Here is a 26,956-nt window from a genome sequence, read left to right on the forward strand (position 1 = left end):
TGATTATTATGAAACTGTAAAATCAAAAATCACCTCAAGATTTTGAAATTAGACCCCAAAATATAACCAAAACTTACAAAAGTTTTCATAAATTTCAGCTTTTAAAAATTTGACAAAAATTCAAATAGGTATTGGCCACTTCTGGAATTAAATATTCCTCATTAAAACTTTACCTTAGCTATATATAAATTCCATTTCTGCCTTAACATTAATATTCTATTTAAATTGCAATAAATCAGAGTGTAGAAAAGGGAATATTCCTCTAAGTATTTTGTTAGATTTTACTGCTGAAGTCATAAAATAAAAATATACTATCAGATTTTTTGGCAATGAGAGTTACACTTCCAAATGTTAATTTGTAGTTTTTTATGATACCATGAAATTAATAATTTTTCCATTAGGTTAAATATAATACCTTGTTCTAAAAGAAGAAAATAAAAATGAGATAAGCTAAACCCAACAGGCACTATGACTTATAATTTCATGTTACACAGCCTCTCATATTAATGAAACAAAGTTACTATAGGCACAAGTGATAATGAAAAATTTTGTGAAGCTTACGCATTTGCGGCATACGTCCAGAACCATGCACCAAACAGCCAACTAACTGAAGCACAAACACTTCACTCTCAGTGAGTTAGGTCATGTAATTAAAAATATACTAGCAAATGGAGTCTGGGATTGGCATATGCACACTGGGGTATATGGAATGACTGACCAGTGGGGACCTCCTGTATAGCACAGGGAACTCTACCCAATATTCTGTGATAATCTATGTGGGAAAAGAATCTGAAAGAGAATGGTTGTGTGTACATGTGTAACTGAATCACTATGTTGCATAAAAAAATTGTCGCAACATTGTAAATCAACTATACCTCAACAAAACTTTAAAAAATGAAAAAAATAAACTAGCAGCACCATTAATTTCTACCTCTCAGACGTGTGTCTTCAGATGGGAACACAGGAAGTAAACTAAACATATTGTCAGGAATTTACCTACATGCTTTTCATACAATGTGGATGTAACTATGAGTCAAAGATCTAATATGTAAAAATACAATAATAACAATATAGTTTATATAAGCATTCATTTCATAATTCAATATTACATGCAGAATACTCATTTTTTTCCATTTCTGATGTTTCATAAATTTTAATTACAAATCCCAAACACTTAAACAAAGAGGAGTAGTATACACAAGCAATGCTTTAGAAATGTATTTTAATAAACAGGAATGAAATTTACCTTGTAAATAAACATTGTAGATATTGATGATAACATTCATGCCTAAGCTTTCTCTTTTTCTTCAGTCCTGATTCATTATTAAATGTCTATGTGACTTTGAACAATTTAATTTCATCTGTGCCTAAACTGCCTCCTCTCTATAGTACATATTCCAAAGAATATAATGTGGATTAAATCAGGTAATAATATAAATCACAGTAAATAATGAGGTTTTTTTTTAATCATGAATGGATGTTGGATATTGTCAAATGCTTTTTTCTGTGTTTATTGAGCGGATCATGTGATTTTTGACTTTTCCTTTGTTAATGTGGTTTTTGACATTGATTGATTTGCTTATACTGAACCACCCTTGTGAACTTGGGATGAATCCCACTTGATTGTGGTGTATGGTCTTTTTATGTGTTGTCAGATTTGGTTTGCTCAAATTTTGTTGAGAGTTTTTACATCTATATTCATCAAAATTTTGGCCTATGATTTTCTTTTTTGGTAGTATCTTTGTCTGGTTTTAGTATTAGGGTGATGGTGGCTTTATAGCATGTCTTTTGGAGCATTCCCTCCTCTTCAATCTTTTGGAAGAGTTTGAGAAGGATTGGTATAAATTCTTCTTTTATGTTTGACAGAATTCACCTACGAAGCTCTCTTGTCCTGGGCTTCTGTTTATAGGGAGTTTTTAAATTACATACACTATTTCAATTCTAGTGATTGGAGTGTTCAAATTATGTATTTATTCTTGAATCAGCTTTGGTGGGCCATATGTTTCTAGAAAGTTGTCCACTTCTTCTAGGTTGTTAAAATTTTTGGCATATAATTGCTCATTAGTATTCTCTTATAGTATTTGCATTTCTACAGTATCAGTTGAGATTTCTTTTTCATTTCTTATTTTGTTCATTTGGGTTCTCTCTCTTTCTTCTTGGTGAGCCTGGCCAGATTTGTCAATTTTGTCTACCCTTTCAGAGAACATGCTCTTGATTTCAGTGATTTTTTTTTCTATCGTTTTTTACCCTGTAATTCATGTATTTCCCCTCTGATCTTTGTTAGTTCCTTCCTTCTGTAGAATCAACTGGAAAATAAAGTTTAAATGGCAATAAATACGTATGTGTCAAAGACTACCTTAAATGTCAATGGATTGAATGCTCCAATCAAAAGACCTAGAGTGGCAGACTAGATTAAAAAACAACAACAGAAACAAAAGCCTACAAAATGCTGCCTACCAGAGACCCACCTTAGTACAAAAGACATACATAGATTAAAAGCGAGGAGATGGAAAAAGATTATTTCATGAAAATGGAAATGACAAGAAAGCAGGAGTTGCGATACTCCTATCTGATAAAATAAATTTTGAAACAAAGGACATAAAAAAGATAGATGCTATTTAATGATAAAATGATCAATTCAAGAAGAGGATATTATACTCATCAACACATAAGCACCTAATATAGGAGCACCCAAATGTATTAAACAAATAGACATAAAGGGAGAAATTGATGGGAATATAACAATAGCAGGAGACTAACACCCTGCTCACATCAATGGACAGATCTTCTAGATAGAAAATCAATAAGGCAACAGAGATCCTAAATGATACAAAGAGAACAGTTAGACCTAATTGATATTTTCAAGACATTATACCCCTCAACAACAACAAAAAGTAGAATATACATTCTTTTCAAGTACACATGGAACATTCTTTAGGATTGACCACATACTATGGCACAAAACTAACCTCAACAAATTTAAGAGTATAGAAATTACTTTAAGCATCTTCTCTGACCATAATGGCATGAAAGCAGGAATCAACCACAGAAAAAGAAATGAGAAAAAACTGACTCCATGGAGACTAAAAAACATGTTAGTTAATAAAAAATGGTCAATGAGGAAATCAAAAAAGAAATTAAAAAATACCTTGAAACAAATGACAGTGAAAACCCAATCATGCCAAATCTATGGGACGACACAAAAGCAGTTCTTAGAGGGGAAGTTCAGAGTAATACAGGTCTCCCTCAAAAAAGAAGAAAAATCTCAAATAAACAACCTAACCTACCACCTAAAATAATTCAAACAAAGAAAAAAATAAAACTTTAAGTCAAAAGAGTATAGTTAAATGAAGAAACAGATATTTACTCAGTGGTAAAACCATACAAGTTACACTGTGTGTAGATACCATGTCGAGTGTGTACATATATTCTCATGTCTTTTGAGAAAACTGCAAAGCATGTGATTACACTCATGCAGCTGAAACTTTGATGACAAAAGTGTTCACAGAAATTTCCATGGCCATAGTTGAATAAAAGTGGAACTGTGACTCACACTTGGATCAATCTGAGTCAAAATTCTATTATTTTCCCATTATATTTTACTGTCTCTTCCCAGTACTCTTTGGCAACTCAAGAACTCTACATCTTAGCCTATTCTTACTGGTTTCTTTCCAGAAACAGAGAAACTCTACAGAAGAAGCCACATCTAAAAATTACAAGGATGCAAATACAACCATATCAATTAAGGTTTCTCTATTGAGAAAACTTGACAGTAAGAATAACTGGAGTTCCTGTCATGGCTCAGTAGAAATGAATCTGACTAGGATCCATGAGGATGCAGGTTCAATCCCTGGCCTTGCTCAATGGGTTAAGTATCCAGTGTCGCTGTGAGCTGTGGTGTAGGTCACATACACGGCTTACATCTGGTATTGCTGTGGCTGTGGTGTAGGCTGGTGGTTGCAGCTCCAATTTGACCCCTATCCCGGGAACTTCTATATGCCACGAATGCAACCCTAAAAAGCAGAAAAAACAAAACAAAACAAAAAAAACCTTTATCCTGATCTTACCCTCTGCACCTCTCAAGACTATATCCCAAATAATACCTAGCCTCTTTTTCTTCTCTATATTTTTTAAATAATGGTCTAGTTTTTCCACCCTAAAAAGCAGAAAAAAACAAAACAAAACAAAAAAAAACCTTTATCCTGATCTTACCCTCTGCACCTCTCAAGACTATCTCCCAAATAATACCTAACCTCTTTTTCTTCTCTATATTTTTCAAATAATGGTCTAGTTTTTCTATAGCCTTGCCTCCTTTTCATGTCTCAGCCTCTAAAATGTAAGGAAAATTGTTAAAATCTTACATAGTCTCAAAGCTTCTGGATCCATCCAAGTACGAAGCCATATTAGGACCATTGTTTAAACCCAGTATAGGACTTCCTGAGACCAGTGAAAGTATCTTTTCAATTTTACACTTATGAGTTAAATATCAGGTGACCACCATATAGATCCAATAAATATATCATGAATGACAATGAATTAATATTTAGAATGATGATGTGGAGGACTTGCAGGCTCTTTTATAAAGGGCCATATAATATTCAATGTACTGCACTTACTAAAAATGGATAATCAAATAATAAAACATGATGTTCAGAAATCACTTGAAAGAAATTTTAGTTAACCTTTTAAATTCATTTTAATTACAAAATTTGGTAAAACAAAGTAAGCAATTATCCGGGCATTAGAATTGAGTAAAATTTCACTGTAATTGCTTTCTTCTTGTACTTGGACTCAGCTAAGATGGGAGCAGCCCTGAGGCTTCGATGAGAACAGTGATGCTAGGTCTCCTTCAAAGGATCTGTGACATCACTGCTACAACCAAGATGGGTCTTCCCTGCAAATCCTGTAAGAAGAAGCAAAGGGGAATCCTTGTTCTGGGTCATCCTCCACTAAAACTCTATTTGCTCCAGCAAGAGCATCTTAGAAAAGCAGCTGTGTAACTACTCTACATTCATCAGCAAATATTTACTAGCCACTTGACTGTGTGCCAGGTGACTGGAACACGTGACTGATTTAGAAAGACGAGGACACTTTGAGCTGACATTCTAGTGTGGAAAAACCATAAAAATAACAAATAAGAACATTACAAAGCACATTAGAAGATGATGCACACTATGGGAAAAAGCTAAAGAAGTTGAAGGACTGTGAGTACTTGGGTGAGGAGAGATGAAAGCATGCTTAGTGGCAGACATCAGCTAAGAAGCCAACACAGTGATCCCAGTAACAGAAGATGGCAACCCAGGCCTGAGTAACAGCCGCTGAGGTGATGAGAAACATCTGATTCTCATAGTTGAAGAGCAAATAGCCAGATTTACTTGGCGGTTGCTTGGGATATGTTGGAGAAAGAGAGGCATCAAGGAGGAATCCACAGTTTCTGACCTGACCAAGTAAAAGGAAGATTTGCCAACAACCGAGACAGGTAGATGGCAGGTGAAGGACACATGCCTTCTGAGCTGTTCAGACATCTGTGCGGTGATGGCAAGTAGGAAGCTCCTTAGAGAGAGGTCTCAGCTGGATCGTCAGCCTTTAAAGCCATTCCCGCATAAGCCACACCACAGGTGACCAAGGGGGTCCACAAATGACCAAGGGGGTGTGAGTGCAGACAGAGACAATCCCTGGGGAACTCCAACTAAGAAGTTGCATGGAAGAGTACAAACTAGCAGAGGAGGCTGAGAAATGGAACTAGTTTCATAATAGGAAATAAAAATAAATTATGGTGTCCAGAAACCAAATGAAAACAATACATCAATGACAGTTCAAGCTAGACCATGGTTCCTGTGTTTCAAGTGAGTTCTTAGTGATACAGAGGGCAAAACCAGAACTAACAGCAACTTTTAGGGAAAAAGATTATACTTTGATGAGAAAAAAGTAATTGAACAGTCTACTCATTATTAGACTCAACTGTTTTATATTACAATGAACTTTCTTTTTAATCACTAGATGTATTCATAAAGGCTGATGAGTATCACAGATATTGTAGAAAGGACTCCTAAATTGAGTAGAAGGTTAGATCATGCAACTATGAGATATATTCCAACTAGTCAGTCAATTACTCTACCCCACTTAATACCAGAAGAGAAATACATCTGTTTTTCTATCTGTTAACCTTTGCAATCATAGCAATCTGTGTCCAAAGTGATCTCAAGACCTTTTCATATAAAAGAAAGTGAAACCTAACAATGGTTTAATTCACAGGAAAGAGGCACTACTGCAATTAAACCTGAATTTCAATGTTAACACTATCACTGATGTACTGTGTGGCATTAGGAAAGTTCCCTAAATATTTTTAAACCATGGTGTTCTTGAGGAAATGAAACAGTTCACTGTGCTTTGCTTGTGTTTGATACACAGCCGGTACCCACAAAAACCTTAAGTGTGAGGTCCCAGATTTAAGGACTATTTTATGATGTTTTAAAGTTAATTATTCCTCTTGAGGCTGTTCTCTTGAATACTTGAGGCTATACTCTTCATTTGAGCACTATTTCTATTCATAAATCAGAAAAAAGAGTATAAGTCTTTTATAAAAATAAAATTTTCATCTATTTTTTAAGTTCATACTAGATTTTGATGTGTCATATTTGGGGTCAAATTTTCTACTGTATATTTTAAGATGTCACTTGCACAGTATAATAATAAAACCACACTAAATAATGAGATAAAGACAAGAGACTTTGAAACCAGAGTCATTGGATATGAATCCTGATCAGTCATTTCCTAATAATGTGATTCTGAGCTCCTCTGAGACTCAATTGCTTTAACTATAAAATGGGAAGATAGAATTACTAGGATTTTTGTTAAAATTAAATGTTACAACATTTTAAAACTATAAAGTATTGGATAAACATAAAAACATTCAGGAGTTCCTGCTGTGGTGCAGTGGGTTAAGGATCCAGTGTTGCCGAAGCTGTGGCATAGGTTGCAGCTATGGCTTGGATTCAGTTCTTGGCCTGGGAACTTCCATATGCCAAGGGTGTGGCCATAAAAAATTAATAATCCTTAATTTTTATTATTTGTTCCTCTAGTCTAGGAAAAATATTTTAAGTAGAACCAATTTTTTTTTCTATTTTAAATTTTTTCAGTCAACCTAAACTATTTTAAAAATATTGTTATTACTAGAAAAATAACATGGTAGTATTAACTAATTGAAACAACACAAAAGAACCTGTAATAAAAAAGGGCCCCCTACCATTTATTACCTATTTCTGTCTATAATCTTACATATGTATCTGTATATAAATATAAAAATATTCCTTTTTTAGTCAAGAGGGAAAAAACTATAATCTTTCAAACTGTCACTTAACAGCACTTATCTGTGCAAATATGTAATTCTAAAATAAACTGCTATATATTATTTATCCAACTGCTTCCAAAAATCTGTGCCTTTGTGATTTTCATTGATTTTGCAAAAGTGCTCTCTAGAATGGTTAAATCTCCTGTTCTTAGTGTTCAGGGGATTATTTCTTTCCAGGCTCTAACACCATTGCCATGTAGGTTATAAACAAATGTTTTTGTCAGTCTGCTAGAGAACAGAAGCATTTCAAATTCATCTTAATTTGAATTTTCTGATATGTGAGGTTCAGAGTTTTTTCCATTTGCTTTAAACAAGTACATGTGTGATACTGTTGATATCACTGTCTTCTTGTTCAATTAGAAAAAGCCTTTCTGTCATGCATTTCAAATATTTCTCAAATAGTTACACTGGTTTGGTATTTGGATTGTGACTTAATTTGGGTAATATTTTTGCTTATATAGAAGTTTTACTTTTATGGTATATTTTAATCATTTACTTATGACTTCAAGTTTTTTCAATATTTTCTTAGAAATGCTTTCTCTCAATTAAATATTATGAAATAAATTTCCCACAAGTTACTCTAGTACTATTTTGGGGGCATTTAATCTTAGTCTCAGTTGAGATCCATGGTTGTGTAAAAGATAAGGTAGGGATTTAACTTTATTTTATTTTGCCACAAATGCCTCACTAGTTCTCTCTCCAGCATTTTTAATTGAAGTATAGTTGATTTACAATGTGGTGTTAAGTTCTATTTTACAGTAAAGTGATTCAGTTATATGTGTGTATACATTCTTTATTACATGCTTTTCCATTATGATTTATCACAGGATTTGAAAACACTTCCCTGTGCTATACAGTAGGATCTTGTTTATACAGTAGAATCTTGTTTATCCTATATAAGAGAGTTTACATCTGCTAATTCCAAACTCCCAACCTCCCTCTCTCCCACCTCTCTCCCCCTTAGCAACCGCAAGTCTGTTCTCTATGTCTGTTTTGTAGATATGGTCATTTGTGTTGTATTTTAGATTCTACATACAAGTTTTGTCATATGGTATTTGTTTTACTCTCTCTGACTTCCTTCACTTAGTATGGTAATCTCTAGGTCCATTCATGTTGCCACAAATGGCATTATTTCATTCTTTTCCTGGATGACTAGTTTTTCATTGTATGTATGGAAACACACACACACACACACACACACTCTCTCTCTCTCTCTCTCTCTCTCTCTCTCCTTAATCCACTCATCAATCAATAGACTTTTAGGCTGTTTCCATGTCTTGGAATAGTGCTGCTATAAACATAGAGGTGAATGTATCTTTTTGAATTATAGTTTTATCCAGATATATGCCCAGGAGTGGGAATGCAGGATCATAGAGTAATTATGTTTTTAGTTTTTTGAGGAACTTTCAAAATTTTTTCCATAGTCATTGCCCCAAATTACATTCCCACCAACAGTATAAGGGGGTTCCCTTTTCTCTACACCCTTTCCAGCATTTGCTGTTTATAGACTTTTTAATGATAACCATTCTTACCAGAGTGAATTGGTACCTCATTGTAGTTTTGACTTGCATTTCTCTAATACTTAGTGACACTGAACATCTTTTCATGTGCCTGTTGGCCATCTGCATGTCTTCTTTGGAGAAATGTCTAATTAGGGCTTCTGCCCATTTTTCAATTGTGTTTTTGTTGTTGTTGTTGCAGTATATGAGCTATTTGTATATTTTGAAAATCAAGTTCTTGTCTGTTTCATCATTTCAAATACTTTCTTTCAGTACAAAGCTTGTGTTTTGTTTTTGTTTATTGTTTCCTTTGCTGTATAGAAGCTGGTACATTTGATTAGGTCCCATTTGTTTATTTTTGTTTTCATTTCTATTGCCTTGGAAGATTGACCTAAGAAAACTTTGGTATGATTTATATCAGAGAATGTTTTGCTTATGTTCTCTTCCAGGAGCTTTACAGTATCATGTCTTAGGTTTAAAGCTTAAGGCCATTTCGAGTTTATTTTTGTCTATGGTGTGAGGGTGTATTCTATTTCATTTCTTTGCATGTGACTGTAACTTTCCCACCACCACTTGCTAAATGAGACTGTTTTTTTCCCATTTCATATTCCTGCCTCCTTTCTTAAAGATCAACTGACCACAGTTGTCTGGATCGATTTTCGTTCTCTCTATTCTGTTCCACTGGTCCATATATCTGTTTTTGTACCAGTGCCACAATGTTTGGATCACTATAGCTTTGTAGTATTGTCTGAAATCTGGGAGAGTTATGTCCCCTGTTTTGTTTTTTTTCCTTCATGATTGTTTTGGCAATTCTGGTCATTTTATGGCTCTGTATCAATATTAGGATTATCTATACCAGTTCTGTGAAAAATGCCTTGGATAACTTGATAGGGATCACATCAAATCTGTAGATTGTTCTGAATAATGTGGCTATTTTAATAATATTCATTCTTTTAATCCAAGAGCATGGGATATCTTTCTACTTATTTGAATCATCTTCAGTTCTCTTTATTAATGTCTAATAGATGTTAGCATATAAGTCTTAGGTTTCACCTCCTTGGTCAGGTTTATTTCTATGTACTTATTTTTTTGGATGTGATTTTAAAAGAAATTTTTTTTCTACAGTATATTTCTAATATTTGATTGTTAGTATACAGAAATGCAATCAATTTCTAAAACTTAATCTTGTATCCTGCTACTTATCTGAATTCATTTATCAGTTCTATTAGTTTTTGTGTCCACTTATTAAATAAACAATTTCCTCCCACTGGTTATAAATAATATACTTAATACATGTGTCCATGTTCATTTCATGAAAAATAGAAGATTTATGTTACCCAATGTCTGATTTGAGCCTAAAATTCAGTGGTTTTTTAAAAAAAAATTTTAAGTACTAAACCAGTCTTGCATTCCTGTAATAAAACTACGTCTGGGTGTAATTTATTTTGCTTGTAATGTGCTATTGAAATTCATTTGGTAATATTTTATAACCTTTTTATTGCAATAATATATATACTAAGTAAAATTTACCATTTTAACTATTTTAAATGTGGAGTTCAGTGGAATTAAACACAATGTGTTCATTTCCAGAATTTTTCATTATTCTAAAGAGAAACTCTATAGCAATTAAATAATAACTCCACAATGACCCTGTTCCACAGCCTCTGGTAACTTCAATTCCACTTTTTGTATATATGGGTTTGCTTATTCTAAGTACCATAAGTGGACTCATATAACATTTATCCTTTTATATCTGACTTATTCTCCCTATTAAATGATGTTCCCAATATTCATCCATGTTGTAACATGTACACAAACTTAACTGTTTTTAAAGGTGTATATGCAATATTTTGTGTATGCATTGACCAGCTGAACATACTTAGGTTCCTTCTGTCTTTTAGATATTATGAATAGTGGTGCTATGAATACAGATACACAACATTTGGTAATATGTTTAAAGTTTTTCTATCGATATTCATAATTGAATTGCTGTGTTTTACTTTTATAATATACCTGTGAGATTCATTTTATTTTATTTTATTTATTTTATTTTATTTATTTTATTTTACTTTTGTCTTTGGTCTTTCTAGGGCCTCACTGGTGGCACATGGAAGTTCCCAGGCTAGGGGTCTAACTGGAGCTGTAGCTGCCAGCCTACTCCACAGCCATAGAAACACCAGATCCGAGCAGCATCTATGACCTACACCACAGCTCACAGCAACGCTGGATCCTTAACCCACTGAGCGAGGCCGGGGATTGAACCCCCAACCTCGTGGTTCTAGTCAAATTCATTTCTGCTGCACTCTGATGAGAACTCCAAAATCCACATTTTAAAGGAAACTACTTATAAAATGGTAGAATCTAAATGTGTTACAAAAATTTCTTTTAGCAATTACCAAATTTGAAATAGTAAGTAAAAGCCACTCACAATTTTTCTACATGAACCTAAATTTCTTTCACAGAAGTTGGTTATAGCCAGGTCCTAACTTAGTATTATAATTGTTGCTAAAACTCAGCCTCTGTTCACCAGTGCCAAACAGAAACATGGAATTTTGGGTGAAGGAGAAAAAGATGGCTATTGTTGCTTTGCCAGGCAAAGGAAGCCACAGCAGTAATGTCTTAAAGACTGTGCCCTCCATTGGGAAGAAGAGCAGGGAGTTTTACAGTAAAAAGGAGAAAAACATGTTTTCAGATAGGAATCAGGATTGGGGCAGACATGCATTGTTCTTTCTTGGGGGAATCTTCATCATCAAAGCTGGCGTCTTTGCTACTATCAAGAGCCCAGCAATCAGGCACTGACTACTAGCCCTGCCCATTGCCTCCTTCTCCCTGGAAACACACTCAGCACCCTGTTAAGGGGATAACAGCCTGCTCACCCTGAATAAAGAGACAGCAAATATCCAAACTCCCACACCAAAAATAAATACTAACCCACCACAAAATACAAAGGGACACTCTTGTATAGAAATAGCACTCCAAGACTACAAGAGTTGTGTTTCTCTAAACTCACAGAAAAGGAAAACATAAGCTAAATGAAGAAGCTCAGGAACCATTCCCGGTTAAAAGAACAGGAGAACTCACCTGGAACAGCAAAAAAATGAAACAGACCTCTGTAGTCTAATAGACATTGAGTTCAAAAATTAGATAGTGAAAATGCTGAAGGACTTAAGGGTGACTATGAAGGAATTAAGAGTGGACAGGAACAGTAGCGCAGATTACTTTAGAAAGGAAGTACAAAATATAAAGAGGAGACAAGAAAAATTTTAAAATTCTTTCACAGAGGTGCAAACTGAGTTAAGGCACTAGAGAGCAGAATGAATAATGCAGAGGAACGAATTAGTGACTTGGGAGATAGAATAATGGAAATCACCCAATCAGGACAGCAGACAGAAAACCAAATGAAAAAACATGAAAGTAATATAGGAGATGTATGGGATAATGTAAAGTGGACCAATTTACACATAGTAGGGATTCCAGAAGGAGAAGAAGAAAAGGGGATTGAAAATATATTTGAAGAAATTATATCTGAAAACTTTCCAAATCTAAATGAAATAGGTATCAAGATACAAGAAGCCCAGAAGGCCCCAAACAAGTTGAACCCAAATAAGCCTACACCAAGACACATTATAATAAAAATGGCAAAAGTTAAAGAGAGGATTCTAAAAGTAGCAAGAGAAAAGCAAAGCGGTAATTATAAGGGAACTCCATAAGGTTATCAGCTGATTTCTCTATAGAAACACTACAGTCCAAAGTTTTAAAAGGGAAACATTTGCAGCCTAGAATATTCTACCCAGCAAGAAAATCATCTGCAACAGAGGGAGAAATAAAGAATTTCTCCAACAAACAAAAAGTCAAAAAGTACAGCAATATTAAACACATTCTAAAAGAAATACTGAAAGGGCTTCTCTAAATAAAAAAGAAGTAAGAAGAAATAGGATGCAGGAAGTCACAATTGGAAAGCAATTACTTAAATAAGCCAGTATGCAGATCTAAAAAGAAAAAACAAACAAACAAACAAAAAAACCCTATTGTAAAAGTGATGATAAACACAAAGAACAGCAAATGGACAACCATGAAGATGTTGAAAAAGGATGTCAAAATCATAAAATGTGGGGAAGGAAGGTAAGAAAACTAGACTCTTTTTTTTTAAGAATGTGTTTGAGCCTGTATCACGATCAGGCTAAAGCAAGCAGACATAGGACAGAGTGGCTTTTAGAAAATCACATTGCTTAGAAAAAGAGAGAGGTGTTTCCAAAATTGTAAGTGGTGATACTGGCTTTGAAATGTGGTCACAGCTTCCACAGTTAGTCACCCCGGGTTTCTATTAACCATTCTTAAATGCTCTGATAATTACTTACCAAGTTAGAAAAAATAATACCCATGAAGGGTTTGGATTTGTGTTTTCATCTTTTGAAGGATAAAGAAGAAAATGAGCTTTGCGGAGGACGCATGCCAGGCTGCGGAGTCTGCTCCCAACCAGGCACAGGGGGCCCTTCTCTCTGGGGCCAAGCAGACGAAGACGAAACAGAGAGCAAGTGTGGAGCTTTTGAGCATATTATGGAACTTTAATTTTCTGCATTAATCTACATAAGGAATTGATTTCAAAAGCAACACAGGGGAACACGCCTGCGTTTGATCTTAAAAGGGGCCAAATTTGGGGCCGATTTACACTCCTGGCGATTTATTGCTTTAAAAAGTTGGCAGTAACTTGAGTTGAGAAATAAAAAGTGGGCCTTGGGGCAAATTTAATTGAAGAAAATGTCTGATGTATTTCAGAGGATTCTGAAGGCAACATCAAAAGGACACTGAGAGGCTGAATTTCCCAGGTGGACAAATAGGTCCAGTAGCAACAGGCTGGCCTCCTGCAGGTGGAGGCTGCCCCTTCCTGCCCTCCCTCCCCTCCACACTCCTCCCTGGGCCCAGGCTTGTGGTTTCTTTCCACAAGTCTGGCAGAACAAAATGGAATACAGAGTCCTTATTACATGTGTCTTTGTTTCTTAGGCCTGAAAAGCACCTACTTTTTGAGGACCAAGGAATTATCTTCTTTTTCTATATATGTAGTAGCTTTGCTAAATCATAATGCAATCTTTGAAAACATTTTTAAAAGCAACTAAACACAATACACATATTTCCAACACCATAAACAATTCAATATAAAAAGCCATGACCACATTTACATGGGTACAAAGTTTACAGTTTATAAAGACATGAGTTAGAACCACTGCTTGCCTGGTATAGCGGTAAAATAATTTTGATTATAATATGCATAGGAGTTGGAAATACCAAAATTTGAAAAAAGTCAAAGTACACTGGACTACAGAATACCGTGTCTGTAGATTCAGGGGAAAAAGGACTAATTAAAGGATGGTGAGTTTTCCGTGTCAACCTCTTAGGATTATGGAGGAACATACTGTCACACGCTGCCTCCTTGGAGACCTGACTAGCAAGAAATAACTGTTCTGATTCTAAAACATTTGCAAATGTAAAACCATAGATGTGCAAAGTCTATTTACTAATCTTGTTCCAAAGAAAAACACTGAAAACAAACAAGAAAAGCTGCCTATTAAAATAATTTAGTATTATGGCATATTTTCTCCAAATTAATGATTGACCACAAAGCCCTAAAGGTAGATTAATCATTCTTAATGTGCTTGAACAGCATTCCTATATTTACTATCACTTAAAATCTTAAACTTCTTTCAATTCCTTGAATTACTCAGTTAAGTCGGCAAATTAACTTGAAATTAGAGACTAAATGAAATGGATTCTATCCAAAAAAGGTCAAGTAGTAGAATCAGGATAAGGTCATTTCCTGGAGCATGCCCACAGCTATGCATCATGCCCCACAGTAGAGGATGGTGCCAACACCATGCCAATTACCAATTCCAGCAGCAGCATCCAGGGAGAGATGGTTCAGAGAGAAAAGCAGATCTTCCCCCACACATCCCCAAAGGATAAGTCACTTGTTATTTTAAAAGACTAACCCTTGGAGTTCCCTTGTGGCACAGCAGGTTCAGGCCACAGTGTTGTCTCTGTAGCAGCCCAGGTCACCATGGAGACACGGGTTCTATCCCTGGCCCAGTGCAGTGGGTTCAGGATCTAGCACTGCCAGAGCTGTGGTGTAGGAGGCAGCTTGCCACACTGGTTTGATCTCCTGCCAGAGAACTTCCATATGCTGTGGGTGTGGCCAAAAACAGACAGACAGACTAACCCTTGAGTCCATAAATACCATTGTGTCCTGCACAGAAGTTTCCATGACCAACAACCTACATGTTCCACAGCTCACACACGCATGTCAGACACAGCTTAGGCTTAGTGCTCACAGCCTATATCAACCCCACAAATTATTTTCGTGAGAATGGGGAACAATGAGCAAGAGAGCATCACCACTGCTGAAATAAAATATCATTTTCAAAAGATTGATTTTAATTGTTTTGGTATAAAAACAAATGTAGGTCAACTTGATGAATGATTCTGTTTCTCGGAACTCTTCCTGTAAAAGGCTCTAAGAGTTCTCTTATGCGCAATAATTAGATGCATGAAGTGCTCGTTGCTTTAATACATAAATCAGCATGGTTTGGCATTATATTCATCAATTAAAAATGGTACATTTTTTATGAGCCATAAACTGTTATTTGATAATATTCCATAAAACTATTAATCATTAGAAGCTATCATTTTTCACACTGTTCCACACTTTATATGAAAAATCCAAAATGTGAGCATTATCAGTCAAGTCAAAAATGTAATAGCTCGCAAAAAAATGAAGAATTTAAAATAACAGTAACCTCTTTAAGTATTCCATCTGTAACCAAGATATATCTTTGTGCAATTATGAATTATGATCTCTCAGTTACCACATCTATAAAATAAAAGTTTTATTTATTCTGTAATTTCCAAGATTGGTCTCAGCTTAAGCAATCTGTGATTCTAAAAATTCAAGAAGGTATAGTAATTTGTGAGTAAGATACGGTCTATTTCGGTGTGAATAAGTGGTGGTGGTGTTCAAAAATCCTCCTGTAAATTATGAAGTTAATTTTCACACAAAAGTTAGGCACCTTAAAATATTCTTGTCTCAGTATTCATCATTACTCACCAAATGTACACTGTTGCAATATTCAGCATAAAATCACTCAGAATCACTTGAAAAGCCATCAGGATTTGAAATCCCTTCCACACCTTTGACAACATAATCCAGTCAGAAACACAGCTGGGTTTTACTGAGAAGCAGACAGAGTCTGCTATTGACTTTCCCACATCCAGAGAACAGACTAGTGTTCTGAGAAACAGTACCAAGTTATGTAATAGTCAAATATGTGATATTTAAGTATATGATTGAAAGAATCTTGTACCCATCTAGACTCTAACAGGTTAATTAATCAAGATCCTTAAAGACATTTTTCTTAATACCCCAACATATTTCTACCGTATTTCATTACTATGTAAAACTTTTCTATGTACATTTCTATGATAGCCCAATTTAATAATCATAAAAACAACTGTCAAGTAACTCTAATAAAACTTAAAAACAAATATCTATTGAATGCACATACCTTGCTATTATTTCTTGTTTGAAATAAACATAAGACCAAAAACTTGCATGCCCACCCAAAAACCTCATCTGCAAGCTGAATTTTATGGTTTGCTGGGCTGTAATAGTTTATCCTGTTTGAAATAATTATAAACACAACCTTCTTAATTACATTTACTAAAATTTATACTAGAAGACAATTGGTAAACCACAGCATTTATTTCTGTAATCTCTATTATTAGGATAATTACATGGTCCATGCTTCAGATGCACTCTTCTGAAAGCTAATTACCAGCTTAAATCCTTGAGTTTCCTTTATTTTGCTTACACAATTTATTTGAAAAATAAAATTATTTCTAATCATTGAAATCTCTGAATATAACCAATGGAACCATGTCATCGAATGCTACAGTTTATAATCATGATTCTGGTGATTAAAATACAATATAATGACAAAATGCCTAGTGAAAAAGTTCTTCCAAGAGCACAATATCATAATCATTTGATAAATGAAACTCGCATGTAGAAGATGAGAGGTTACATTCCAAGGGTCTAGTAAAGACACAATGCCTTCCTGAACATACCAATTCTCTGCTGGTGGGCTAATGCTATATATTTAGTAGCATTAATTCTACTCCCTTTTGTAATAAGAATATTCATTTTAACATGACCTAAAACATTACTGAGTGTGCATATTTGGACACTGAAATTGTTGAACTATTTACACATTAAATACATGATTAAAATGTCTAGTTATGCTTCCCACATTCATAGAATAAAAATGCTATAGGCTTCAGTTGAAAATTACTCTCATCACTGTACCTTCTTTCCAAGGGTTTATCTTCTTCTCTGTAGCATTATATACGTATATATGTTAATATAAGGAAGCGTTATCTATTTCTTTAAAAGCAATAAATAAAATACCAAATCTTATTTTTATCCATTTTTCCCTAGTTCTGTAAGAAGAGAGCATACACCACAGTACCTTTGGATACTGTTTGACAGGAATCAAAACCCTTTCTGAGAGCTTTATGTTTTTGTTGCTGATGACATCAAGGTATTTCTTTTCTTCATCTTCCTTTTTTCCATCGGAACCTTGAAATTTTTCAATTTCTGAAAAAAAAATCACAAGAAAAAACAGTAAATGAAATGAGAAGTCATCATAAATATGCTGCTCGTTTTTATCACGCCCCTTCTTAAGATTTTGAATAATCTTGATAAAAGAACTGAAACAGTGCCTTGGTTAAAAGCCATGTCAAAGCTGCTACTATCCGTAAGATGATCTTGGTCAACTAAAACTAAAAAGCAATGATTGAAGATATGACTGTCTTCTGTGAACAAATGATGCACTTAATTAATTTTAAGATCTTCAAACAAAATTTGAGAAAGAATATATCCTTTAACTATTTCAAATATCTAAGCAAACATAATTTTCCAAGGAGCTATGCCTAGAACAAATAAATCTTAAGGTTACCTGGTTTATTTTTACTCAGAATCATTCCTAAGAAAAATAACTGAAAATAGTAATTATCCATTACCTAAAATAGGGTAGTAAAGATAAACAGTATGCCATTTTATATTCCAGCCAAACTTAAATGCAATAAATATGACAGAAAAAAATCATATAAAGGATTAGATCTGTAAATACTGTCATTCACTTCATTGACATGAAATTCTCTGACCAGAGGCTTAAGAGGAACTACTAATTTTCCCCAAATGCATATTTTTTAAGCAAATGCATACTATTTATCCATTCTTTCTTTTTAAAATTAATTTATTCCACAAAGATGTTTGAACCTCTAGTATGGGCACTGCAAATGGAATAGAAAACAAGAAAACATATCTGCTTCTATGAAATGTATGTTCTGACAGGGAAACTGAACAATGAGAGCATAAATATATGTGCACATGTATATTTATGTGTAGGAATAAAGAATAAATACAACATAGTACTACAAACATAAAGGAGAGAAGAGTCAGGAGTAGGGCTGCTACCTCAGATTTATAAGGTATCGTTTGAGTGGAATCCAGAATAATGAGAAAGAGAAAGACATGAGACCATCAAGAAATCAAGTTTTACAGTCTGATGGAGAAACAGCTTCACTCACTCTGGAAAGAGCAAGGGCCAAGAAGGCCTGTGTGGTTGCAGCACAGTGAACGTAAAGAAGAGCCTTTCATAGGCGGTCAGAGGACAGGCTGCATAAGAGCTGCATAAGAGCAGACATTATCTGCTTTTTAGAGTTGGTGTACTGACAAGCCACTGGGTGATTCTGGTTGGGGAGGCAGCCATGTTGACTTTTATTTGTAAAGATGACACAGGTGTCACATGTAAAACCAGTTACAGCAGAGAGCAAGTAATCCAGCAAAAGCAGCTTGTGTTTGTATGGCTAAGAGGTGATACTGACTTGGTCTAAAGGGAGGAATGAAGGAGTTCCCATCATGGCTCAGCCAATGTTGAGGCCAATGTTACATCCCTGTGATTTATTTTATAAATGGAATTTTGTACCTTTTAATCCTTTGCCTGTTTGGCCCATCACACCGTCACCCTCCCCTCTGGCAAACACCAGATTGTTCTCTGTTTCTGTGAGTCTATCTCTGTTTTGTTTGTTCTTTTTTTTTAATTTCACATATAAGTGAAATCATATAGTATTTGCCTTTCTCATGGCAACATGGCAGCCATGTTGACTTTTATTTGTAAAGATGACACAGGTGTCACATGTAAAACCAGTTACAGCAGAGAGCAGGTAATCCAGCAAAAGCAGCTTGTGTTTGTATGGCTAAGAGGTGATACTGACTTGGTCTAAAGGGAGGAATGAAGGAGTTCCCATCATGGCTCAGTGAAAATGAATCTGACTAGTATCCATGAGGATGAAGGTTTGATCCCTGGCCTCCACAGTGGATTAAGGATCTGGTGTTGCCATAAGCTGCAGTATAGGTCAGATCTGGCATTGCTGTGGTTGTGGCGTAGGCCGGCAGCTGAAGCTTCAATTCGACCCCTAGCCTGGGACCCTACATATGCTGCAGCCCTAAAAAGACTAAATAAATAACTAGATAAAAGGGAGGAATGAAACAGTAAGAAAAAACAGAAGCTAGAGTCATCTCATGGAGATTATTATGTAAAATCAGTGTTTTGGAAAAACCTTGAAAAACAATTTCCTTTATTTCTTCGATGCACATTTCACAATTATTATTACCATAAAACTACCTGTAAATACATCTTCCCTCCTTGCTGTTGGTCAACTGTACTATTTCAAAGCACTACCTAAATTAAGATATGAAAATGACAGGGTTTTTTTTAGATTTGTTAGAGATGGAACAAGAACATTCTGTTTCTGTTATTTTGGAGTAAAGAAAAGATGGTAGTTACTTTTTTTCTCAAAAAATGAGTCCTTCATTATAAATTTTAACTGAAGTTTATAATGACTTAAAATATGCTATTAGTTTCAGGTATACGACATAGCGGTTTGATACTTTGATACATTACAAAGTGATCACCATTACATGCCTAGTTACCATCCATCATCATACAATGATACTACAATATTACTAACTATATCCGCTACATTGTACATTACATCCCTGTGATTTATTTTATAAATGGAATTTTGTACCTTTTAATCCTTTGCCTGTTTGGCCCATCACACCGTCACCCTCCCCTCTGGCAAACACCAGATTGTTCTCTGTTTCTGTGAGTCTATCTCTGTTTTGTTTGTTCTTTTTTTTTAATTTCACATATAAGTGAAATCATATAGTATTTGCCTTTCTCTGACTCATTTCATGTAGCCTAATACCCTCTAGGTCCACCTATGCTATTAAGTATACATAATTTCTTATAAATTCTTAAATTATACTAATTTATATTGCATTTTTAAACAATTATTTTCTTAAAGTTCTGACTACTTCTGGAGGTAAAAGAATACCATATTACATCTAACAGTTTGCATTTGTTACTTTATTTTTAATTACCATCTTTTCAAAAATGATTTCACATGAAATCCCCTGTAAAAGTAGAGGTGTAATCTTTCAATATACTATTTATTTGGCCCATGTGGAATTTTTTCAAAAAATCTTACTAAGATGGAATTTCTCACCCAGATAATGCCTGAATGAATGCTACACCGCATAGTTTGTACTAAGTCATTTACAATAACTTTTTCAGCCATATGTTATAATTTCCCTAAACACAATTATCTTCAAATAAATAGGGCTGTTTCAAAATAAATTATATGCAACATGACTAAAATTTCTACATTGTATAATGGATTTTTAGTTTTCTACTCCAGAGTATTAACAAGTCATTTTAAATGTTTTTGTAAACCAAGAAACACTCTCTACTCAAGTCTCTGAATCCCTGATATAATTATTACATACAGAACTGTGACAACTGCAAGAAAAAATATTCATAGATCCTCTGAGAATGACAATGAACTTCTGCTCACTGCCTTTAGGGTACACGCACCCACCTAGTATCCATTTTTCTAGCTCACTGAGGCAATTGTTATGGGGACACACTAAAGAAACAATTCAATCCTCAATCTACTACATGAATGGCTTCTCCTCATCGCTGTGTCACAGAAATAAATGTCTGACATTATTTGCTAAAACAACCACCTAGGCATTTTAGACATCTGCAATTTGATCAATCAATGATTAACTTCAACAATTTTTCCATCAAGAAATGGAGCTGAAATATCATTTTCACTGCTTTTTCTGTTCTTTTCTATACTTTCCTTTAAAAATTTGTATATTTATTTTGCATTTCTGATAGTTTCAAGGAGTTACCTTCTCTTCCCTGACCTATCTAAATACCTATCTGACAAATCAATAACAGCATTTCTCAACTATATAGCCAAGAATGGTATATACCAAACTCAACTGGTTTTAAAACCATGGAAAACAATGTATACACACCTTCCCTTTTTAATTTTTAGTTTGAAGTATTTTTCTACTTCATAATTAGTGTCTGCTCAGTGTGGAATGTTTAGACAATATAGGTATTCACAAAAATGAAATGGCATTTTTCTCATGAAAATAAGTACATTATCATCCAGAAATAACCAAACAGTTATTGTATAAAGGTGTTAAATCATTTTATATACTTGATTATACAGTCTCTCTTTAAACTTGGCTGCCATATATTGTGAAAACATATTCAATATGGTGGAAAGGAAAGCTTACTTTTTGCTAAAAATGTTAAATTATAAAATTTTTAATATTTTTTTGTTTTCTTTCAGTGTTTATATATATTTTTTCGCAACAATTCATTTTAGCATTCATTAAGGTATTTTTAGTGATTACCACTGTGCACCATAGGGTTGACTATAAAGAGATTACAACATAATTCAATGATGGTTATGCCTGTATTCACCTCACACAGCTTCACCCACTGGTTTATGTCAGCTGGAAGCTAGAGTAAGAAGATATTCTCTTTATTATGGTAAAAAAACATATAACATCATTTACTATTTTAATCATTTTAAGTGTACAGCGTAGTATTGATAAATACATTCACATTACTGTGCAACAGATCTCCAGAATTCTTTCAAAATTCCAGAATCTTAACAAAACCTAACCTCTAGACGATTCATCAAGATGATATAACAATGAGGAGTTCTTGTCGTGGCTAAGCAGAAATGAATCTAACTGGTATCCATGAGAACTCAGGTTTAATCCCTGGCCTCGCTCAGTGGGTTAAGGATCCAGCATTGCCATGAGCTGTGGTGTAGGTCACAGACATGGCTCAGATCTTGAGTTGCTGTGGCTGTGGTGTAGGCCAGTGGCTAAAGCTCTGATTCTACCCCTAGCCTGGAAATCTCCATATGCCTCAGGTGTGGCTCTAAAAAAAAAGAAAAAGACAAAAAAAAAAAAAAAAAACAAAGATGTAACAATGCTAAACACATATACTAAAATAGGAGCACCAAAATATATAAACAATTGTTAACAGACCTAAAGGGAGAAATTGACAGCAACACAATAATAGTAAGGAAATTTAACACTCTGCTTAGATCAAAAAATACATCATCCAGACAGAGTCTAAAAGGAAAAAGTGACCTTAAATGAAACATTAGACCACACAGATTTGATAAATTTGTATAGAACATTCTATCCAAATGCAGCAGAATGCACATTCTTCTCAAATGTGCATGGAACTTTCTCAAAGATAGACCATATGTTGAGATTCAAAACAAGTGTCAATAAATTTAGGACTGAAATCATATCAACCTTCTTTTCCAATAACAATCCTATGAAAATAAATCAACTACACGAAGAAAACTGGAAAGATGACAAAGATGTGGAGACTGAATGACATACTACTGTAAAGCTACTGAATCAATGAATAAATCAAAACAGAAATTTTAAAAATTACCTGGAGTCAAATGAAAATGAAAAAGATGACATACAAAAATCTATAAAACATAGCAAAGAGGTACAAAGAAGGAAGTTCAAAGCAATAGAGGTTTACCTCAAAAAAAAAAAGGTAGAAAAATCCTCAAATAAACAATCTACTTTATACCCGAAGAAAAGAGAAAAAGAAGACAAAGGAAGCCCAAAATTAGTAAAAGAAATCAGGGCAGAAATACATAAAATAGAGAATAAAAAGACAATAGAAAAGATAATAGAACTAAGAGTTGGTTCTTTGAAAAAATAAAGGCCCTGATAAATAAATCAGAAAAAGAAGAGGAGAAATAAAATGGATACCATAAGTTTTCTTGATGACTTTCTCTCAGACAGAGGCAGTCATATGCAGCTTATATCCTCCAGCTTGTATTCTAACCACTGTCTGGAAGTGGCTATTTTGCAGCAATTACTTCTGGCCTATTGAGTCTTGTATTGCTCTTTGCACCTCTCAGTCTCAAAATCTGTCTCTCTCTTCTACCCTCTTCTCTCTCCTCCTCTCCCTCTCTCCCAGGGACAGTTATACTTTTTACTTCATGTCACATTGTAACAGTTATTTTATGAAATAGTTCCTTGAATTAGAGGATTTTTTTTTCTTAGCATTTCTTCCATTTTAGTTTCCATATTCTAGAAACTTCAGTTATACATATCTTGACCTTCTTTGCCTGGGTTCTGTATTTATTATTTTCTCTCAAAACTTTTTAACATTCTTGTTTTATAAGTTCTTAATTCCTTTGTTTTCTGCTTTTTAGGGCTGTGCCTGCTGCACATGGAATTTCCCAGGCTAGGGGTCAAAGCAGAGGTGTAGCTGCCAGCCTACACCACAGCCACAGCAATGAAAGATATGAGCCACATCAGCAACCTACGCCATAGCTCATGGCAATGCCCACTGAGTGAGGTCAGGGAATGAACCTGCATCCTCATGGATACCAGTCAGGTTTGTAACCCACTGAGCCACAACAGGAACTCCATTAATTCTTTTCTCTATTTTTATTACTGTTCTTTTTTCAATTTAGCCTTATTTTACTTCTAGTCTATTCTTCATGTACGAAATACATTCTATTTCATTCTTGAGTTGTGACAGCTTGTGTTACATGCTCTTCTAATTTAACTACTGCTTATACAACACTTTTCTATTCCTGATATAGTCTTCTTTCATTGCTTTTAATTTCCTTACTTTCTTTTCCCTCTTTTTTTTTTTCAGCCACACCCATGACATGGAGGTTCTTGGGCCAGGGATCAAATCCATGCCAGAGCTGTGACCTATGCCACGGATGCAACAATGCTGGATCCGTAAACCACAACACTGGGCTGGGGATTGAACCAGAGGCTCCCCAGAGACAAACAGCATCATTTACCCATTGCACCATAGCAAGAACTCCATTTTCCCTCATTTTAAATATTGTATCTTAGTGTTTTTCTACCTCAGTTTCACATTTGGATATTAGGAAAGAACTCTCAGTGTGTTGTGAGGATTACTTAAGTTAGTAAAAGCAAGGTGCTTAGAAAACTGTCAAAAGCATGGTTGTTTTAATAATTATTTTCTTATTATTTTATTAAATATATAAGAACCAAATATCGGTTGAACTAGAGTCATAAGACACAATTTCCCAGAAGAGGAAGTCAGAAACTTGTCCCTAGATTAAGAAAGCACCAGAGATAGATAGAAAATTCCATTGGCTCCACTGAGGGATCATACTATATAATTCTTATATGTCAAGCATGGCTTTTCATATTGCTAGTAAATTTTTAAAAAAATATTTTATATATCTGTCCTATCATTTATAGTTTAATATATTTTGTAGACTCAAACATAAATTAAATGACAAATAGTTTAGAGTTTAGATTAAACTCATCTGAAACAATCAAAATTTCAGTGAAAGGGATTCCATTTGAATATGAGTTTATATCTTCATATTTAAGTCACTTTCTTAACATATGTGATTTTCTCTTCAATCAAAATTTATACTTCTTAAACTAGATGTATTGGTTATATAAGCAGTGACCTCCCACACTGTTCTTTTGAGTATTTTTCTGAGCTCCAAAATACAGTTTAAGTTGTTAGAATCATTAATAGCTATAAAATTGATGTGTTAGGCTGTGTCTCTATATTAATGTCTTATACAAGTTTTATCATTGTGGTTATATTTTGTAACTGCATGTTACAGAGGCTAATATTTTTACTGTAAATGACACATAATTAAACATACATAAACAGAAATTACAGTGATCTGATTCCATGGGGAAATCAGTTATTCAATATAAATAAATTTTTCTCTTAAAATAAGATTTAAAATTAGCCATTTACATATTTTAAGTAATCTTTCTAAAATACATTACTTATTTCTTAGTTTTTCCAAAGAGAACATACTTTGCATGACTCAAGGACTTTCTGATGTAAAGTCAGTCATTCTACCATGCTTATCAATGAGATGAATAACTTCATTCTTTTATTAATTCAACAAATACTACTGATTACCATCTACCTCATGTGTGGAGGATTAAATATAGAAAGGAAAGAGTAAAAACCAGGAATCAATACGGGAAACTTTACTTACATGACTGAGGTTGAAGAGTCAACAGAAACCAGACTTGTGATAAGTCCCTAAGGTAAGGCATCATATCCCAACTCTGGACGGGAACAGAAGAGAGGGCATCCCTTTAGATAAGCTGTCCTAGCAATAAAAGGTTGACTGTGTGTGTGTGTGTGTGTGTGTGTGTGTGTGTGTGTGTGTGTGTGTGTTTGGAATATTCATCTGATCATTTTTTTCAGTTTTGCAATTGTTACTTGTTTAACTTTTTGTTTGTTTTAGTCATTATTAATTAGCATTTTACTCTGGTGACTCTATATCATATCCACATACAATGATTTATTTAACCAAGAAACCAGAGAATCAATCTTGTGAGAAGTATATATTAAATGATACTAAAAAAATAGTGTCAGTCAAGTAAATACATAGAGCTTTCTATGCCTAAACTTCTTCAAGGGGAGTGAAATATTTGTTCTTCTAGGTACTTACAATTCTAGAATACAAAAATATACATAAACATAACCTCTACTTCCAGGAAAATTTTAAAGAATCAAGAGACATTTAATTATCAAGTAGACTTTGAAAATAATTTTCAATGCAATACAAGAGAAAAGAACATTAAATACAATGTTAATTGTAAAATATACTGAAGCAAAGAACACAGAATCAGGGAAGAAAGTTACTTTCAATAAAATGTAAATGACCTTTAAATATAAAAACAGCAAAGGATGGAAGTTTTGCACTGTTTTGAAGTTCATGGTCATCCTAAGCAAACATCGGAGTTCCCACTGTGGCACAGTGGAAACGAATCCAAATAAGAACCATTAGGTTGTAGGTCTGATCCCTGGCCTCGTTCAGTAGGTTAAGGATCTGGCGATGCCATGAACTGTGGTGTAGGTCACAGAAGCGGCTCAGATCCTGCATTGCTGTGGTTGTGGTATAGGCTGGCAGTTCTAACTCCAATTAGACCCCTAGCCTGGGAACCTCCATATGATGCAGGTGTAGCCCTAAAAAAAGCAAAATAAATAAATAAATAAATACAAAAGTCAATAAAAGGTTGTAAAAAAAAAAAAAAACCTTTTATTTATGGAATTTTCAGAAGGGACTCTATAATACAAATGGTGCTCACCTGCCTGGTGATTAGAACTCCTTATCGTAAATGGAGCATAAATAACATAGATTCACTTTATATAACTGAGCAAATGTTATCTTGTTTGTTCCACCTTCAAGTTATACTACTTAAGTTTCTAAATAAAAATATTTTCTTCTCTTTGTATTTGAATACAGAACCAAATCTTTAAAGATTAGTGCTAATAAAATGAAAGAGTGTAACATAGTAGAATCATTTCCATCTTCTTTTTAGAATCCTCACATGAAATTTCAGAGATTAGTATTCTATGATACAGGAGTGGCTGTAAAAAGAAAGTTAATTAATATTCTACATTAATAATTATTGAGCTAACAATCATTACTAATATAAGATTTCTTTAAGTTCTGTTTGTAATTTTGGGAGTTAAATTTGAGTGCTAAAAGGTGTTCTCACTTGCTAGCTACATAGTTCTCACTTGCTAGCTACATAATCTGAAGCAGGTTAATTAGTCTCAGTCCTTGTTTTTTTTGTAAAGTACCTCCACCAAATGATGACATT

General features: G+C 34.2%; 1 protein-coding gene and 1 long non-coding RNA gene across 6 annotated transcripts in view; both read right to left on the reverse strand.

The window, feature by feature from the left end:
- The window catches only part of KHDRBS2 (KH RNA binding domain containing, signal transduction associated 2), a 523,676-nt gene that overhangs the window by 396,683 nt on the left and 100,037 nt on the right, over positions 1 to 26,956 (reverse strand). For all 5 annotated transcript variants that reach the window (XM_084966947.1, XM_084966946.1, XM_084966945.1 and 2 more), the window contains one exon: positions 17,367 to 17,494. In XM_084966947.1, the coding sequence (XP_084823073.1) occupies positions 17,367 to 17,494 (128 nt within the window). The remainder of the gene's footprint in view (positions 1 to 17,366; positions 17,495 to 26,956) is intronic.
- LOC146401496 (uncharacterized) lies at positions 1,721 to 7,476 on the reverse strand. The gene is made up of 2 exons (XR_014809190.1): positions 4,222 to 7,476; positions 1,721 to 4,076 (listed from the first exon to the last, which is right to left on the reverse strand). It is a non-coding gene; the product is annotated as an uncharacterized LOC146401496 (long non-coding RNA).

Source organism: Sus scrofa, chromosome 7 (assembly GCF_054392235.1).
Source record: "Sus scrofa isolate SSC_HxYL_T2T_F1_AM1 chromosome 7, Sscrofa_HxYL_maternal_Yorkshire_Landrace_v2.0, whole genome shotgun sequence".
Classification (NCBI taxonomy): Eukaryota; Metazoa; Chordata; class Mammalia; order Artiodactyla; family Suidae; genus Sus; species Sus scrofa.